Here is a 17459-nt window from a genome sequence, read left to right as displayed (position 1 = left end):
TTAAAATGGTTTTTAAGGTTGCTGAGTCAGCAGGGTTTTGGGAGAAACACAACTACTACATTTGTGGTATGTATCTAGCTGGCACTGAACAGCATCAAACAGGAAACAACAATCTTACTTGACTGTTGCTTGGCTGTGCCCTGGAACCACAGGACAGGAGAAGAAATGCTTTGGCCCCATGAGTGCTTCAGGTGCTCCTAGGCGTGATAAGCAAGAGTTCAGCTGGTGCCAAACAGCAAGAATCCAGTTTATGATCTTGCACACGGGATCACATGGAGGAGGTAGTTTGCCTTTGAACTGCAGGGAGAAAAGATGTTTGACATGGCATAAGACCTGAACTACAAACACTTTCCTTGAAACTCCAGGAAGGCTTGGGGGTTTTTTTTATTGCATGTGTTACTATTAAAAGATCAGGAACAGTCAATGACAGGTCAAACCTTTTTATAGACTATATTGAAATGTTGCTGTATTAAAACTTATTTTCCCAACTACACTTCAAAAGATATATCCTTATCAACAAACTGACATGCCTTTATTCTTGTGGGAAACTAAGGCAAAAATTTTGATGGCAGTGGTTTTCTACAGTATTTAAGGTTAGAATTACAAGAGATATGTACCATATACAATGCAATGTATATGATACAAATAAGGCATTATGAAAAAATGCCCAATTGCACTGAACGGGAATATTTGATCCAGACATATACCCAGTGGATTTCCATATTGATTTTAGATCTAGTAGCAGTGAAGGAAAGATGTGTTCCTCTAAGACTTGTGTTTTTAGTCTGTGTTGTTAAGGGCAAATTATTTAATGCCAGAAATATCTCCTGTTTGCTCTGATTTCAAATTACAGTCCTCATCATCCTAATCCAAGGATTATCCTCTGTAACAGTTTAAATTAAAGGAAGCATTAAAAGATGCACCAATTGACAGCACTGAGGCTACAGCCTCTTGATAGAGTTTATAGGTGAACTTAAGTAGAAAAAGATTTAAAATGTTTCCATATAAAATAATGGTTCAAACTAATGGGAAAAGAGCATTTCACCTGAACACATGAATATTACAACATAAGCAAAGTATCATAATAGAGAGCAATGATCTTTGAAATAGTCTATGGATCAAACAATAAATGTGCTTCTACTTTACTTTAAAGTTTTACAGCAGATTAATCTTTCTTCTATTTTTGACTTTGCAATCCACTATTTTAAGTCCTGTACCAACTGGAATTTGAGTTTACATATGGTGCACATTGAATGTGTGCCACATGTATGAATGTATGAATTTCAAAAATGTGCTGCCACACTGGGCATTTCAATATTTAATTAGCGAAGATACAGGAAGACACATGGCTTTTTTCTCCAAATAGCTACCATCTGCATATATGCAGAGAAATTAAAACTTAATGAGATTACTATCCAAATTCTGTTCAACTTCAGTCAGAGGTAGAGGCCTATTACATTGTCAAATTCTAACCTATTAGACTAAGGATTTCTTTCAAGCCCCCAAAAAAATAGCCTGAAAATGACATCTGTTATGTGATGCTGCAAGTGCTTGTAGCCAAACCAGTTTGACAGAGTAAGTCAGATGCAGCCTTTGACTATGAACCAGTCATAACTTAAAAAAACATAATCTAAGAAAAGTAGTTTATTAAGAGTTTCATAGATTTCACATGATTCTTCTTTTCTATCCTGTATTCTGGTTCTTGCAATTAAAGAATAATTAGGAGTGTTTCTAAATTTCCTCATTATCCTGGCTGAAATGTTAATTTACCTCACATTTCCTCTGCAGGATCTCTGAATCAGTAAGCCTTTATAAATGAGAACTGTGGCAAAGGGTACAGGAGATGACATCCCCAAGGATAACCAAGACACATCCAGCTGAACACTTCAAACTGACAGTAGGTCTGTTGTCTCACAACAGGACTTTTTATTACTGGCAGTTTTTTCTATTCCTAGAACAATCTCCCTTTCTGAGCCTGTTCAAAACTGCTGCCAAGATTATTTTCCTTTGCAGCTGTTTTGATTAAACTCCCTCCGTAAATGTCTAACAGTGCCTGGCTGTTGGTAAATAGCTGCTATCACACTCAAATGGTATTCCAAGTAACTTTTGAAAGTCCACAATTCTTCTTTTGCCTACATATTTCTTTTCATTTCCCATCTTTGTTTATTTATTAATATTAAAATAGAGTTCCCATCTTTATTCTCTTTTGTACTTGTTTTCCAGCTTCAGCAGATCTATTAGCTCAAAACAACTTTTCTAATTATATAATTTACCCCTCTTTTTATCTGGAAATAATGGAAAATATTTTTGGCTTAAAACTTAGACAAAACACATATATGACTATCTTATTTTAGATATTGAGAATAATTTTTTTGAAGAAGAGACTATGTATGTTTGTTGAACTGATTTTTACTATAATTCTCAGAAGTATGAAAGAAGAAGTTGAAAAAATTACTGCAGGATGTTTCCTGCATTTAATAGGCAAGTAGCCACAGTATCATTATTTGCCTCCAACCAATGGTTTATGCCAATTAGCCATGACCAAACAAGTTTCTGTGAGGCCAAGCACAACATCTCCAGACACACAGCGTGTATCTTCCCAGGAAGGAATGTTTTTTTCCAGAAACAACTTATCTACTCTGGTTTTGGCATTACCATCGTACGTATTTCACAGCTCTGGTAACTGCTGAAGCTGATTCAAGTCCTTACCTTGTTTATTACTTTTCTTCTTAAAATCCTCTGAAGCAAGCCTCGCATTGGCTCCCCATCCCACCTAAGTTGAACCCAACGGAAATGCTGCTGAACCAGCAGGTCAGAGCCATGAAGATGGCACTTTGCGATGGTCCCCAGTAAAAAGCAGTTCTCATGAAAGTAAAAAGCACCAGAAACTCCATTTGCTAAAAGGAACCATAAAATACTTAGCTGAAATACTCAAAGCCTTGGCATGATTTCATACAAAACCAAGAAGCAGTGACATAATTAGAAAGGAAAAACAACCCACAAAACACCATAAATTAGCTTAAAAATATGCTATCTTTGTTAAGGACAACTGTTCACAATAAAATATAAAAATTGAACAATTTACATTTTTCTCATGTTCCCTGCTTGTCATATATTACAATAAAACTGTACTGTAGTAAAAACATCTCTGCAAATCAAATTCTTTAAATACCTCTTTGAATAGTGCAGGGATTTTCTGAACTCCGATTCTCAAGAGGTGCTAGAAAATCTCCAAGTAATTCAGATAAAGAAGCTCTCTCCAGATTTTCTAAAATCACAATTGTTGTCTTGTTTACAGGAGGCTGTTTCACTGGGATCAGACAAGCTGAAATACAAAAATCCCATTAATGTATACTTAGGAAAATTTACTTCTATTTATATATACAGAATTTATTGCCACTAATGCAACAAAGAATTTTCATTTTTTTTTAATTTTTAACTTGTTTACAGGCCAGACAGACTGGATAATAAGTTTAAAACTGAAAGCATAAAATCAAACAATAGAAAGAATATAATACTTTATAATAAGAAAAAAATTGAAAGCTATGATTAAAATAAATTCTTGAAATGGCTATAATTGGATCTTCATAGATAGGAAAGATTTCAGTATGCTGAATATAAATACAACAGAAAAGATAGCAAAGACCTCCTTAAACATTTCTTTCATTTGCTGTACTATATCTTAAACTTTTAACATGTAGTCTTTATACCTGTAGTGATAAAAGGTTTAAGAATAGGCCATGTTTGTAAGAAACTTTATCATTCTATGAGATAGTAATAAACTTCTATGAGAAGTAGGCAATCTTCTCTTCAAAACTTCCTTCAATGTCTTTAAGAATCACTCAAATAATCAGAGCTAGTATGAAGCAAACCCAGTAGCATATGAATCTAATAGGCATTAAAATGACATCTATATATTTTTTTACATTTTAAATGTATTTAATTTTCCTGATTTTTATATCTTATTGTTTAAAAAAGACACAGCTTTGCAAGCGTTCTTGCAACCTTAAATCACAGGAGAATGCTTCTGTAACACATAGATATATATATAAACACTTATCTTGACTATATTGTACCCTGCACTGTTCACAACCTTTTGAAGGTGGTATTAACAATGGTCATTAAGGAAATTGATTTGTAATAAGCAACTGATTGTATCTGATCATTGATATTTAGTTGCAGTTTCCTGACTATTACTGCCCTCTTTTACTAAGAGGCTACAGCTTGAAAGAGGGAAGGGTAGATACCTTCTCTGTATCTGATGGATTCATTTAGAGGAGAGATGCTCTCTTAGGAAAGGAGATGCAGCAGAACAGTGGGGAAAGAAGCTGACAGAAAAAAGAAACACAACCAGAAACAACAGGCTGAACTGCAAAACCAGATTATTAAAAAGAGTGTGTGGCTGATACAGAATAAAGCATCCAAAAGAAGCAGCTTTCCTAAGAGACAGTGGCCAGTAAACAAACCAAACTATGAGTGACATTCTTGCCTCCAGGCCGAGCACCAAAGCCTGGCTGACTTCTGACTAAATGGTCTTTTCTCCCCCGCCAATGCAATGGCACTGAAAGTGACATGTGGGAATAATCACTGGCACAAGCTATCCTGGGAACTGTGACTAGGATTTCCTTAGAGAAAAAACTGCCACAGACTGAAGTTACACCAGGCAGTATGATAACAAACAGAACAGAGCACTGCATATGGCACTGTACACCCTGACAGGATGGCTCTGCTTTTGTTCATGAGCATACACAGCAGACCATCTGTTCTGATCCAGTAGATCTGAACCAGACCAATCAACTTTTAAAGGATCACAAACAAAGGGAAAAAGAATGAGACAGAAATTAATATTTAAAATGACTAGTTTTACTTAAATGGCATGAACTTTTGACAGAGCTCCTTATTGGGAGCTCTGTCATGGTCAGCTCTCTCTCAGTTTAGACTCACACAATTGGTCCCAAGCACCTGAACACTTATGGGCTCCATTAAAACATGCCATCCACTATGCAAAATGGTTTTACGTATTTCTTTACTTTGCACCATTAAAAATTTTCCTACAAGTCACCAAAATTGGTCTTTCTAAAATAACCTTACCATTACTGATGAACAGTTCTGCAAGTTGCTCCTTGGAGAAACCAGTATCCACTTCAACTTTAACAATCTCACATGTAGATCCTCCAGCCACTTGCTTTTGCTGTGTTGAAAATGTATATATTTGGTAAAATGGTAAAAACTCTGTTTTATGGACTAATTCACTTGATATGTTTGTGCAAGTACCTTCATGCAGGCCGCTATCTGATATGCTATGTAATCTTGCAAACTTCCTTCTGGACCATGGAAAATGACATTACGGTATTGTTCAACCTAAAGACAGATAAATATAAATATTTATTTCATAAATAAATTATTCTCGGAAGTTCAGATGGATTTTTTTTAACATAGATGACACAATCAGCACGTAAAAGACAAAATGTTTTAATTTGCAATACAGGAGTTGATAATTCTTATTATACTAGTTTCAAAGTAGACATTATTTGCATACAACATCTTTGAAATATACTGATAAAATTATATCCTAACTTGTAAAACTACATAGCAAGATATTTTGTTACAACAGGCTTTAAAACTTAAAAAAAACCATCATCTGGAAAAATAAATTTAGGAATCACAAATATTTTCTTGATCTTGAATTAAAATATATACATCAAAATGATGTCAAAATCATCAGTTTAAGTCACTACTAAGTTAAGGATTAAGACTGAGGACTTTATTTGCAGTAGAAATGGGATCACATTATCAATATGGCAGAACAATTTTTTAAAATCTTATTCTGTTTTACCTCTAAAATGTCAGTAATGGAATATACTCATATCTCTGCAATCTCTCAGCAATATGGCTGAATACAGGAGAAACCTGTATTCTGTATGCACATTCTCCTGACAATATAAAATACTATCGAAGGACACAGCAGAAATTAAGCAGGTTCTAAACTTATTCTGATTTAATGCAATGTTAAAAGAAATGATCTATGAAAGTTGTCTCATATTATTCAATTATCCTTACATTTTGAGGTATTAAATCAGGTGTGTTACAGAAGATTTCTACATGACCTAATAATAAAATTCACATCTCAAATAATTGCTTACGTGAATGTTATTCTAATTTACTTTCTCCTCAAAAAGTGGAATAAAATAACTTTGGAAAGCAATTAAGACATCAGAGAGCTTTTAATATATTTTTAAGCAGTTCAGTTAATCAGATAAAAGCTATTTAAAGAAGAAAGTTAATGCCCTTACAAGACTAAAGTTAACAGTAATTTTAGGGGGAAATTTATTTTATAACAGCTTTCATCCCATTTAATATTTTTAGAAGTCTTGATGTTCTTTCACAGAGCAAAAAAAATCCCAATTTTACTCAACACTATCACAGAGGTATTTTGACAAAAAAAAGCATGCAGAGAGAAGCTAGCTTATTACTGACCAGGCGGAGATAATTCTGAAGTGTCTGAAGATGGATCATAGATGCATAAGTCACACTGTTCAAACAGCCTTCTTGAGGTCCTTAAAATGAAGACATACAAATAACTTTGGTAAATTTCTCATGTTTACATGCATGTATGACTGATACATGTGATTTTCATGCAGTATTCTACAGTGACTTTTTACAATTAGAGGCTATGCAAATTAAAATGCTGAATAAATGAAAGACATTTATCTAGCACCATAGGTTCATGGGTATCCATGACATAAGCAACATATATACTATTATATGGCTGAAAAAGGCAGTAAGACTTTTATGTGCCAGCTTATTTTCTGGCACAGAAATGCCAGAAAAATGTTGTAGACACTTTAAAATCTAATTAAACAACTCAATGGATATGATGTCTCTGACAATAAAGCAACACTGAAGAACAAAACCAGCAGCAAATGACTCTCAAATGACGTATTTCATATGGAGTGTCTTAACATTCAAAACTGAAAAATCATGACTTGAAAATTACCAAACAGAAACACTGTGATATGCTCAGCTCTATTGCTCTTCAGAAAGTCCCATGGTAGTTGGGGAAAAATCTGACCTGTCGACCATGTAATGTTTCCTGTTAAAATAAAAAAGAATAAGAGAGAGATATTCCTTGTATATATATATAAAGTGTCCTACACTCAAGCATATTTGCTTGCTTACAAAGATTACATACATACACTGACAAATTTGACAAACAAACCAGACCCATGTATGAGATGTACCAAATCATGCTATTATTTGATATATGACTGAAGTTATTAGTGTTTTCTGCCAGTTGGCACATGAGTTAAACAGCTAGTTTTGCTGATGGGAAGGTAGAGGAAGGAGGGAGATTTAAGATAAGTATATGGATTGTCAGAAACCTATACAACTGTTACTAAAACCACAATACTTTGGCCAATTTTGCATAATTTTAAAGATTCTTGTTTGTACCTTGCTAAGTGAAGTTATGTAAAACAGTAGTTCTGTTTGCCTACGCCAATGATTTGCAGTCAGTATTTACTGTATATTCTGGAGGTACTGCAAACAAGCAATGTGAGCTTTGAATTCTATTTGTAAAACCATAAAATATTCTGAGTTGAAAGGGACTCACAAGGATCATGAAAGTCAAACTCCTGGCTCTGAACAGGACATCCCAAGTCACACAATGTGCCTGAGAGCACTGTCTCAATGCTTCTTGAGCTCTGTCAGGCTTGGTGCTGTAACCACTTCCCTGGGGAGCCCATTACAGTGACCAACGACCCTCTTGGTGAAGAACCTTTTTCTAATATCCAGCCTAAACCTCCACGACACAACTTCAGGCCATTCCCTCAAGTCCTGTCACTGGTCATTACAGTGAAAGAAATCAGTGTCTGCCCTTCCTCTTTCCCTCAAGAGGAAGTTTTACACTGCAGTGAAGTCTCCTCTCTCTTGTCTTCTCCAGGCTGAACAGACCAAGCGACCCCAGCCAACCCTCATATGGCTTCCCCTCAAGGCCTGTCACCATCCTCATGTCTATCCTTTGGACATTCCTTAATTGCTTTTCCTTATATTGTGGCATCCAAAACTGCACACAGCCCTCAGGGTAAGAACTTAGTTTCACCTGACATACAGATTTCTCCTCTGGAGTACTAAAAGTATGAATTAACATAGGGCCTCATGATCCAAGATTTTATTAAAGTGCATAATTAATTGTTCCATACACACGGGTAAAAGTAAGGAATGCTTTCATGTCAGCACTGTTTAAAGTTTCATATCTAGTATTGGTCTTTCTTAGTCTACACTTTAAAAGATGCAGGAATTTAAAGATATTTTGATCTTAGAAGATTTTACAAATTTGAGAACACTCCCAAGTTTTGCTCTTATCATTAACACCAATATTGATACCTAGTTTGACAGAAAATATACTGCTTGCACTTAGGCCAATGTTGGATTCTGTAGCACTATTAAATGACAGATCTTCTAGGTTCCTCCATCCATCAGAAGTGATTGCTTGGAAATGGTTTGTCACCGCCTGACTCACTGCTTTTGAAAAATCATCCCATGACGTCTGCTTGCGGATATTTAAAGCACATATTGTATCAAATTCCTCTGTACCACAATGGACTGGTTCAATGCCACTGACTGAAATCCTTACAGGTACATTAAGAGCATCTGTTAAAAAACAAAACACCAATTATCAGAAAAACTGTAAAACTCAAAATAATCCCATTATTATCAAGCAATTACACCCAATATTACAAAGGAAAGCTGCAAAATAACTCCTGCTACAAGTAAGCAAATGGTAAAGAACAGCACAGATGACTACCACAAAATCAGAGCAGTGATGAAAAGACCAAGGTATCTATAATTTTTTACAAAATAAGTTCAGTATTATTATGGTTAAATAACAGGAAAGAAGACAAAATTTAATTAATCTTATATTTCCTCTTTATAGACTAATTACTTATAAATTAAGACAGATGGTAATGTCTTAATTTTTCAGTTCATTGTGTTTATGCACATATTTTCTTATCAATGTGGGAAATAATTTTCTGGCACTAGTGCACAAGTGGAAAACACAGCTGAGCCAAACATCTTTAAATATAAAGCTCAGAGCTAAGACAGAAAATGCACTTGAAAGGATATAGAGTAAATTGACAAAATGCTAACAAAGGAAATTTATATGCACATTCTAGAAACTATGAAGTATTTTAAATCTTGCTCTTTGGAATACAACTCAACAGAAGCAGCAGTCTTTGGAGATAATTTAGATGACTAAAATTGAAAAGTAAACTATCTTCTAATTTTCATGCCAAAGAATATGTTTCAGAAATAATTAAATTAAAAGAATACATCATAAAAGCAGCCCATATCAGATTATTTTGAAGGCTTGTAACATGATCTTTGTTTCCCTTTTGCTTTCAGAAGCCAGATCTTCAGCTGATACAAACCAATGAAGTTTCCTGATGCCAAAAAAGTTCCAATTTAAAACCACTAGCCTATCAATGGGAAAAGATTATTACTCAGAGGCATCCTTCAGATGTGGAATTGTGAGAAATGCATCAAAGGCTTGCCCTTCTGATGACTGGACCTCAAGGAAATTAGCAGGGACTGTAAGGAGTAGTTTTCCACAAGGAAACGGGCCCTTAAGACAGAGGTACAAAATATGCCTAAACTTCAATGCATGCCACCTCTAAGGCATAGCTGGCAATGCTGGCCCCAGTCTTTCAGATCTGTCAGAGCATATATCCTGTCCTACAGTGGAAACCTTACTGAAGTGTGAGGAAGGTAGAGCATGGTACACAGACACCTTACCCAAAAATGCAATCTTGGCTTATGGTGTACAAAAGAAAAGGGGAGGCCAAAGGTTCTGACCTGATAAAAGCTGTTGGATTCATGACAAGTATGACCAGTGACAGGGTGCTAAGACTGATGGAAAAAATACAAACATTAATTTAACACGCTGCAGATTCAGCTATCAGAAATTTGCTCCAGCCTGATAAAGATGACCATGGAGGGTCTATTAGAAAGTGAGCTGTGTACCCCTCTGAACCTGCAGTAAAATGGTAAGAACTGGGATTTAAAATAGCTGAATAGGAAAATCAGAAGCAGCAGACAGAAAACTTCCTTAATTGTTGATAATTGGTGAGCTTAACTACTCACATCCCTATATCCCACAAGACAAACACAAAAAAGGAGTGAAAAAATAGAGAGCATACAAATCTACAAATGCTGTAATTCCAACCATGCAGAGAAATATAGTTATCTTTCTCTGTATATATAGATACAGATATATCTAGATTTATACAGTGATATAAAAAAACACAAAACTAGTGAGAGGATGAATTAAGTTCTGTCACAAGAAATACACAGATGAACCTGCTCTACTGAATTTTGAGAAAACTTACAGAGAAGGAAGAAGATGACAGATTTCAACAGAAGAGCAATCTTCTTACAGAAGCTACTGATGCTGGAAAAAAGAAGTTCTTTGATGTTGTCTCTAAGACATATTTGAAGAATCAAACAAATAATCCCCTCACCAAAAAGTGACAAAATAAACTATACTCTAAAAAGAGATTCAGATATGACTAGATGATCATCTTAGCCTGAGGGAATTTGACAATTACCACTGAGTATTTCTGCAAGAATTTGAAGAAAAGATAAGCTTTTGAAAAAGTAATTACTAATATTAAATTCAGAAATTTTAAGAGAATATGGACATTTGCAAATGTACAGTATGTATCATCTTTCTGAATGGTTTAGAAACAAAGACACAAGGAATTTAATAACCTCCAACAAAATTTTATCATATGCCTTTGCAAAATTTGGAGAATAGAAACTGGCTAGATCAAAGTAACTTAATATTGTGGTGCCAAAAAAAGTGACAACTACCCTTTTTATATTTCTCAATTTTGCCCCAGAGGTTCTTTACTAAAAACATTTTTATGCAGTGCTGATAGCATTTACTTACTTAAATTTTCTAGGAGATGTTTGCAATCATCAGTAGCAACATCATGCAATGTTCGATTACACTTATCTTTTCTCTCAGCCTCTAGTCCACCATGGCTACAAAGGATTTCTAGACAGTTCTGCAAAGGTAGGAACTGTATTATTTACTTGTTCAATTGCTGCACTAAAGCATACTACCAATATGCAGTTAGATTCCTAATTAAAATTCTTACACATGCATTTCCAAAGACAATCAGCTCAGAGTTGAAAGCCAGGAGTAAAAATATTTTATAGCAGATTTAAAGTCTCATGACTTTAAATGACTATAAAAAAGCAGAACACAAAAAGTCAGTGTTGTACAGTCTCTGAGCATCAAGTGCTAATTAGTTGAATTAAGAAATTCTCATATCTGGCCACTAATTTAGGTATTGATAAGGAGACAGAAACCCAGCTATTATCCTGGTTTGAACATCCTGGCCTCTATGTTCAAGCAACACTAAATAAGCAATTCTAAACATTCCTACAGACTAATATATGAATCTATTTAGGCAACAATCCATAAAATCAGTTTTCACTTTGTAATTCACCAAGTAGGGCTTTCCATCATGACTGACACCTGAGTGGGACACAATAAAGGAATAATTTTTAAATCACCTTGCAATCCCTGTTTTTTTGCAGAATTTCAGCATGCAGAAACCTGAAATTCTAAAAGCATCATTAAGAATGCAGTTATATGAAAATGTATTTTTATTAAGTCAGAGCACAAACATCTTGTGGATGACAACATGATGCCCTCTAAAAATGTCATATGCTCAACAAAAGTAAAAATCATTGAAGCTATTAGCATATACATTTGGATTGGTAGAATCATACTGGACCATGAAAAAATATTCACTATATAGATCCTCCCAAATATGTGTGGGATAAAACAGTTCTCATAAAACTGAGACATTCAAATTGAATCAAAACTCATACATTCAAATTGATCAGCAATCAGAAAAAGGATCAAGTCCTTGTTTCTAATGACCATCATTCTGCAATAATACCAGTGGCCTCCATGAAAGCTTTTCCATCTCAGATATGCTTTTAAAGACACATCCATATTGGAAAAAAAAAAAAAAAAAAAAAGCCAATGGAAATTATACTAGTTAATAGTGTATTGATAATGTTTGGGGTTAACCATAGCAGAGAAACCAAACCTTAAGAACACAGAGAAGCAGCTGTTGAGTATTTTGATGTGGAATAGTGCCTAGTTGCATGTTGAGATAGTGTTACCTGTTTTGTAGCTTTGTCAATGTATCTGATACCCTCAGACCTTTCATAAATATAGCAGTCATTCAAGGTATATCTGCCTGTGAGGTGAAATTTTACCAGGCTGTACCAGCACCTAAAAGTACTTTAAAAAAATGTTCAGCTCACTAAGCTTGCCAGAAGGATATAAAGCAGAAAAAAAGCACATATTTTCTTGCCAGGTTAACACTATCTCTCAAATAGAAGCAATGAAAAGCAGAACAGCAGAAGGCTGAGGACTGAACTGTAAGGCTGAAAATCTGAAGTGAAGCAGTTAGAAGTGGGACAGAACAAAGAAATCCATCTTATTTCCTTAGTAAAATGAGGATTTTTGTTGTCTCTGTTGCCTGCAAAATAACAGCTAAGATGTCCTAGCAAAATTAATCTGTAAAGAACGGCCCCTACCTATCTCAAAACAAGAGGATGCAAGTGTCAGCACTGCTTATATGCAGCTACCATGCACTGGAATGAATGACATGCAGTGTACATAATGGATTAGAGAACGAAGTCAAAGTGTTAACAGCACTTGGAGATAGCTATTAAGCTTTTTTAGCTTTTAAACATCCCAAACATGTCTCAAGTAAATAAATGCATTAAATGAAATACAATGTAATAGTCTCTGCAACATTGAAACCAGGAATCTGATTGCCAGCTGTGTAACATCATCACCTAAGATGCTCCCCTCAACCCCAAATGCAGATCTTGCTAAACAGCTGACTTGGAATGTGCTTAGAAACTCAAACCATAGAGTTATTAATGAAAGATGATGTGAAGACTTCCAGTGTCAGAACTTTCAGAGATCATTAGTCAAAGCAGTTCTAGACAGCAAATGAAACCTAAATTCAAAGTTCCTGATGAGTATATTATTGCAGAAAGAGCCAACACAGTGCACATTATTTAGGTATTTGAAGACTACAGCAAATACCTTAAACTCCATCTAAATTCCTATGAGTGGAAACTGGCATGAGAATCTGCATCTGCCTAACAGACACTGGTAATGGAACAGTGACTAGTTGCAATACAAAATGCTGAGTAAGCTGTGGCTGTCCCTAAAAAAACCTGTAACTTAAACTGAATCTTACATCTGTCTCTATTTTGAACTGAAATTTATCAGGAAAAAAAGCAAACATAATGACAGGTATTGAACTAGGCATGTAAACACAAGCTAATTTTTGAAGTCTTGGACTGTATTTTCTTAAAATTCACTCTTCTGTGTTTAGCACCCTCTATTTTCTTCCTGGGCAAAAATTTTACAGTGAGATCTGACTGACAGCTACTATATAAAAAGAAGTCCTTTAAATGGTCACTGTTAAAAGTGTATAGCTTTTGATGTCAAGAAGTGATATTATATTTCCAGAAATCCTCCTGTTTGTCATCAGTAGGACCTGTCAGGTCATCCTCCATGTCATCAGTTATCCCAACCTCACAAAAATGTTTAATTGACTCCTAAAAAGGCTGCCCAAAATAATAAATTAAATAATGTATGTCTGCACAAATCTGGGTCTCAAATTTCTTCTTCTCTCCTCTCTCACAGAGGAAAAATTGTTCCTAGTGAAATAATTCCTGCATGTAACTCAAAATTATATCCATCTAATATCTATAAGTCCAATGAATTGGCATTCAGGGTGGGATTCATCTCACCTTAACTTTGAAAATTTCAAGTAATGATGTTTCCTCTTTTTACTAATGCACCATAAGAGGTAGACATTTAACTATAATAATGCACTCAATTTGACACCTGGATTCTAGGGAAAATTGTCCGCTGGAGGTCTATCTCTGTTAAATCAAGTTGGCCTATAAAGTTAATAACAAATTTAGACTTGACATCTAAGTTGTAATTCTTCAAAGATAAAAGAAAAAGATTTATTTTGCCTAAATTCTATCAGGTTTCTGTAACTTGTTCACATGGACTAACCTTAAAGCCTTTTGATGCTGCTATATGGGCAGCAGTCCAACCCTCTTTGTCAGCATGGTTGATGAGATCTGCAGAAACAACAGGCTTTACTCTACTGCTATAGTCATCTTCTCTCTTCTCCAAATCGAAGTAGTCTAAATTAGGCTCTGCATCCATTAAACAGTTCCCATTGTTTGGCTCTCCATAGTACATAAGGAGCTTGAGACTTTCAACATTACCGGAATCCACTGCTGCGTGAATTGGTGACCAGCCATCCTAAAAAAGAAACCATGATCAAAAAGCACACTGCCACCAAATACATACAAAATTGTTTGCAGAATTATATCAGCAAAGAATGAGAATGGGAGGTGCTGTCTTGAAATTAAGAAGACAAGCAAGAGTGACATAATAATCCTCTGGAAAAACACAGTTGCTTGTATGTGTTTTGGGTAGAAGAAAGGGAAGAAAAGCTTTCTCCAAGGACAATCTAACAGATAAAATCTTCAAAATTTTTAGAAGAGCCTAAGTGATACAGGTCTTACATGCTGTTAGTAAACTGCTTCCTTCCTGTGCATCAAACAAAAATGATTCCAACGATCAATATTGTTTCATGTTGCATTAATCCATCTATTAGTCAGTTTCACAGTTCTGACATCACAACTTTCTCTCATTCCAAGTCAAATATGTTTACTTTCCAGTTGTAAAATAAATGAAAGATAAAAGATTCAGTGTAATAATTACAGGAGGTGTAGAATGCTCTGTGAAGCACTCTTTGTGCTGTATTTTGGAACAACCTATAACCCACATTTATTGTCATAAGAATGTACTGATATCAGAGTCATAAAAAAACTTCAGAACAGCACCTGAAAAAGTAAATTATGTAGGCACTAATTTTGAGACACTCCTCCTTTCCTTCTCCTCTAGATATAACTTTTTTTTTTGCCCTATTCTGCCATTTGTGATACATGAGACTTTACAATACTGGCAAGAAAGTTTTGGGGTGTTGTCTCTTCAAGGACAACACTAAAGCATCCTGACCTAAAAAGTGGAAACTTTTTACAAATCTAGTGCTGGAGAAAAGCTGCAGCAAATTGCCAGTGGAATCTGAATTATGTAAAATGGTATGAAAGTCACATCATTTAGGAGATTTTAGACAATATACAGTTTAAAAAAACCCCAGAAAGTATGATGAAAATAACAAAATACTAATTTCAAATTATATGGCTTATTCCAGCTTTAAAGAAAAGTTTAAATAAATGTTTCAATAACAATATTCAGTGCTATACAAGGTACTCTAACTTTACAAACTATTTTAACTTACACTGTTTTTTATTGTTCGATCCGCTCCACCTTCCAACAGCAGTTTAATACAATTGTTATTCCCATTTTTACAGGCCAGGTACAAAGGTGTCTGTCCTCTTTCAGCAGCATGGTTAATATCAGCCTGATACATAATTAATAATTCTGCACATCTACAGCAAACAATAAAGCAATAAAATTGTCTTATGTTAGACATGCAATGCCTCTTTATAACTTGACACATTTAAATATTTTAAGTAAAGTATTGGTTTTACAGATGCAGATCTACCTGTGATCAACCCATATACACAAGTATAAAGCACATAGGTATAAAGACAGGCTATTTTAAATATGTAAATCTTAAAATACTGTAGCTGACTTTAAAAATTATGACTCTAAACCACTCAATCTCATGAGACTGACAAAAACACGATGACAGCTGCTTAAAAAAACCATTCAGCTGAGCAAAAAGAAATATTTCTGACTATTGATATTTGAAATAGAATTGAAAAGGGAAAAAATGAAATGAAGGACTAGCATTAGCTTTACTAGCAAAATGGACACTCATCTGGGAAAGTAACCTAGTAGGGGCAGCAAAACAGCTATGGCAGTACCTGGTAGTACATACCATTCAGATCTCTGAATAGGGACTACTCTGGAAGAATGGCTTGGGTGTATTGCTAGCAGCTTACTGGGTTATGGAGGATGGAAGATTAGATAGAGTGCTGAAGAAGAATTCACTTGGGGCTGGGACATTCAGATCTAAGTTCCTGTACCTCCTCACAACCCTGTAGCAGTAGGTCCATTTTTTTCCCAGTTCTTGTGCCAGGGTTGGCTATCTTTCCTTTCCCCAACCTATATTTTCAACAACACTTAAGACCTTGCAAAAATCTTAATGCCAGTCAATTCATTCTACAGTTCAAACAAGAACTGTTAAGAAAGATAAGTTCCCAGCTCTCCAGCTCAATATTTGTCAGTCCATAAAAACAGAAAGTATATCAACAATAAAGCCTCAAAGCAGTTAGTGCAATGCCAAATAACTACTGATTGGGAGACCATATTTTAACAAAATACTCTGTGAGAAAATATTTACACTGATGTAAGGTATATATATAAGAATGTAAGTATATAAGAAACTATATACTAAAAAAAAATCACAAGTATTTACGAATATTATTTTTGATACATTTTTATCCAGTCAGAAAATCAGTTAAGTTCAACGTAAAATGCAAAATTTTAGAGAAGAGTAAAACACATAGCATTGATATGAATTACTGATCTATGCTTTCCAAAAATGTTCAATTGAACAGAACAAAAATACAAATAAAAATAATGTTCTGCCTTAACAAAAATTAGACATACACTTACAAAAACCATCTTAAGAAGGGCTCCATAGAGCAATTCAAGACTGAGTTTTAAGTCTGCTAGATTAGAAATATCTGGTTTGATACTTTAAATTGTAGTTGGTGAACATCGAAAAGCTGTATTGACTTTCCACCTCAAGTTCAGGGTCATCCAGGCCTGGACCACACAGAAAATGATTCTGGAAGTTTCTCCTAAAACAAATTTCTGATCTGGTAGTATTACTGGATCAGACTCGAAACCTTTTTTTTTCCTGATTTTTTTCCTGACTTTTTTCTGACTTATTTCTGGCTTTTCTTTCTGACTTTCTGACTCTCTAGAGTTAGAACAACAGTAAGTATTGTCTTGGCTCAGGAACAAGGTTAATGAAGATGTCACAGGCAACTGGTTAGCAAATCTATGACAGATACCTACTGTGCAACTGAGAGCAGTTTAGTGCTGTCATTAACACCACCTTAGAAGACAGACAATACTGTTGCCCCAAATTCCACCTATTAGATTTTCTTCTGTGCCTGAACTTTGAAGCAACCAACAAATCAAACAGCCTGAATAATTTGTAGTCTCTCTGACATTTTTGACTAGCCCTGTCATTCTATGTTCAATTTTACAATTCAGCTCATGTTCAGTATCTAAAAAAGTAAAAGCAAAAAATGTGTTTAGGGATATCACATTACATAAGTCAGTC

General features: G+C 34.9%; 1 protein-coding gene across 1 annotated transcript in view; it reads right to left on the bottom strand.

Annotated features, from left to right (window-relative positions):
• Positions 1-17459, bottom strand: part of CTTNBP2 (cortactin binding protein 2) — a 77375-nt gene that overhangs the window by 12104 nt on the left and 47812 nt on the right. Inside the window, exons 7-17 of the mRNA XM_021553472.2 lie at positions 15435-15585; positions 14135-14389; positions 10952-11069; positions 8386-8652; positions 6998-7093; positions 6478-6557; positions 5275-5361; positions 5092-5191; positions 3173-3325; positions 2710-2897; positions 119-297 (exon numbers count right to left, since the gene is read on the bottom strand). Coding sequence (XP_021409147.2) covers positions 119-297; positions 2710-2897; positions 3173-3325; positions 5092-5191; positions 5275-5361; positions 6478-6557; positions 6998-7093; positions 8386-8652; positions 10952-11069; positions 14135-14389; positions 15435-15585 — 1674 coding nt within the window. The remainder of the gene's footprint in view (positions 1-118; positions 298-2709; positions 2898-3172; positions 3326-5091; positions 5192-5274; positions 5362-6477; positions 6558-6997; positions 7094-8385; positions 8653-10951; positions 11070-14134; positions 14390-15434; positions 15586-17459) is intronic.

Source organism: Lonchura striata, chromosome 5, assembly GCF_046129695.1.
Source record: "Lonchura striata isolate bLonStr1 chromosome 5, bLonStr1.mat, whole genome shotgun sequence".
Taxonomy (NCBI): Eukaryota; Metazoa; Chordata; class Aves; order Passeriformes; family Estrildidae; genus Lonchura; species Lonchura striata.
The sequence above is the reverse complement of the archived record's forward strand: the minus strand, read 5'-3'. Positions and strand labels throughout refer to the sequence as shown.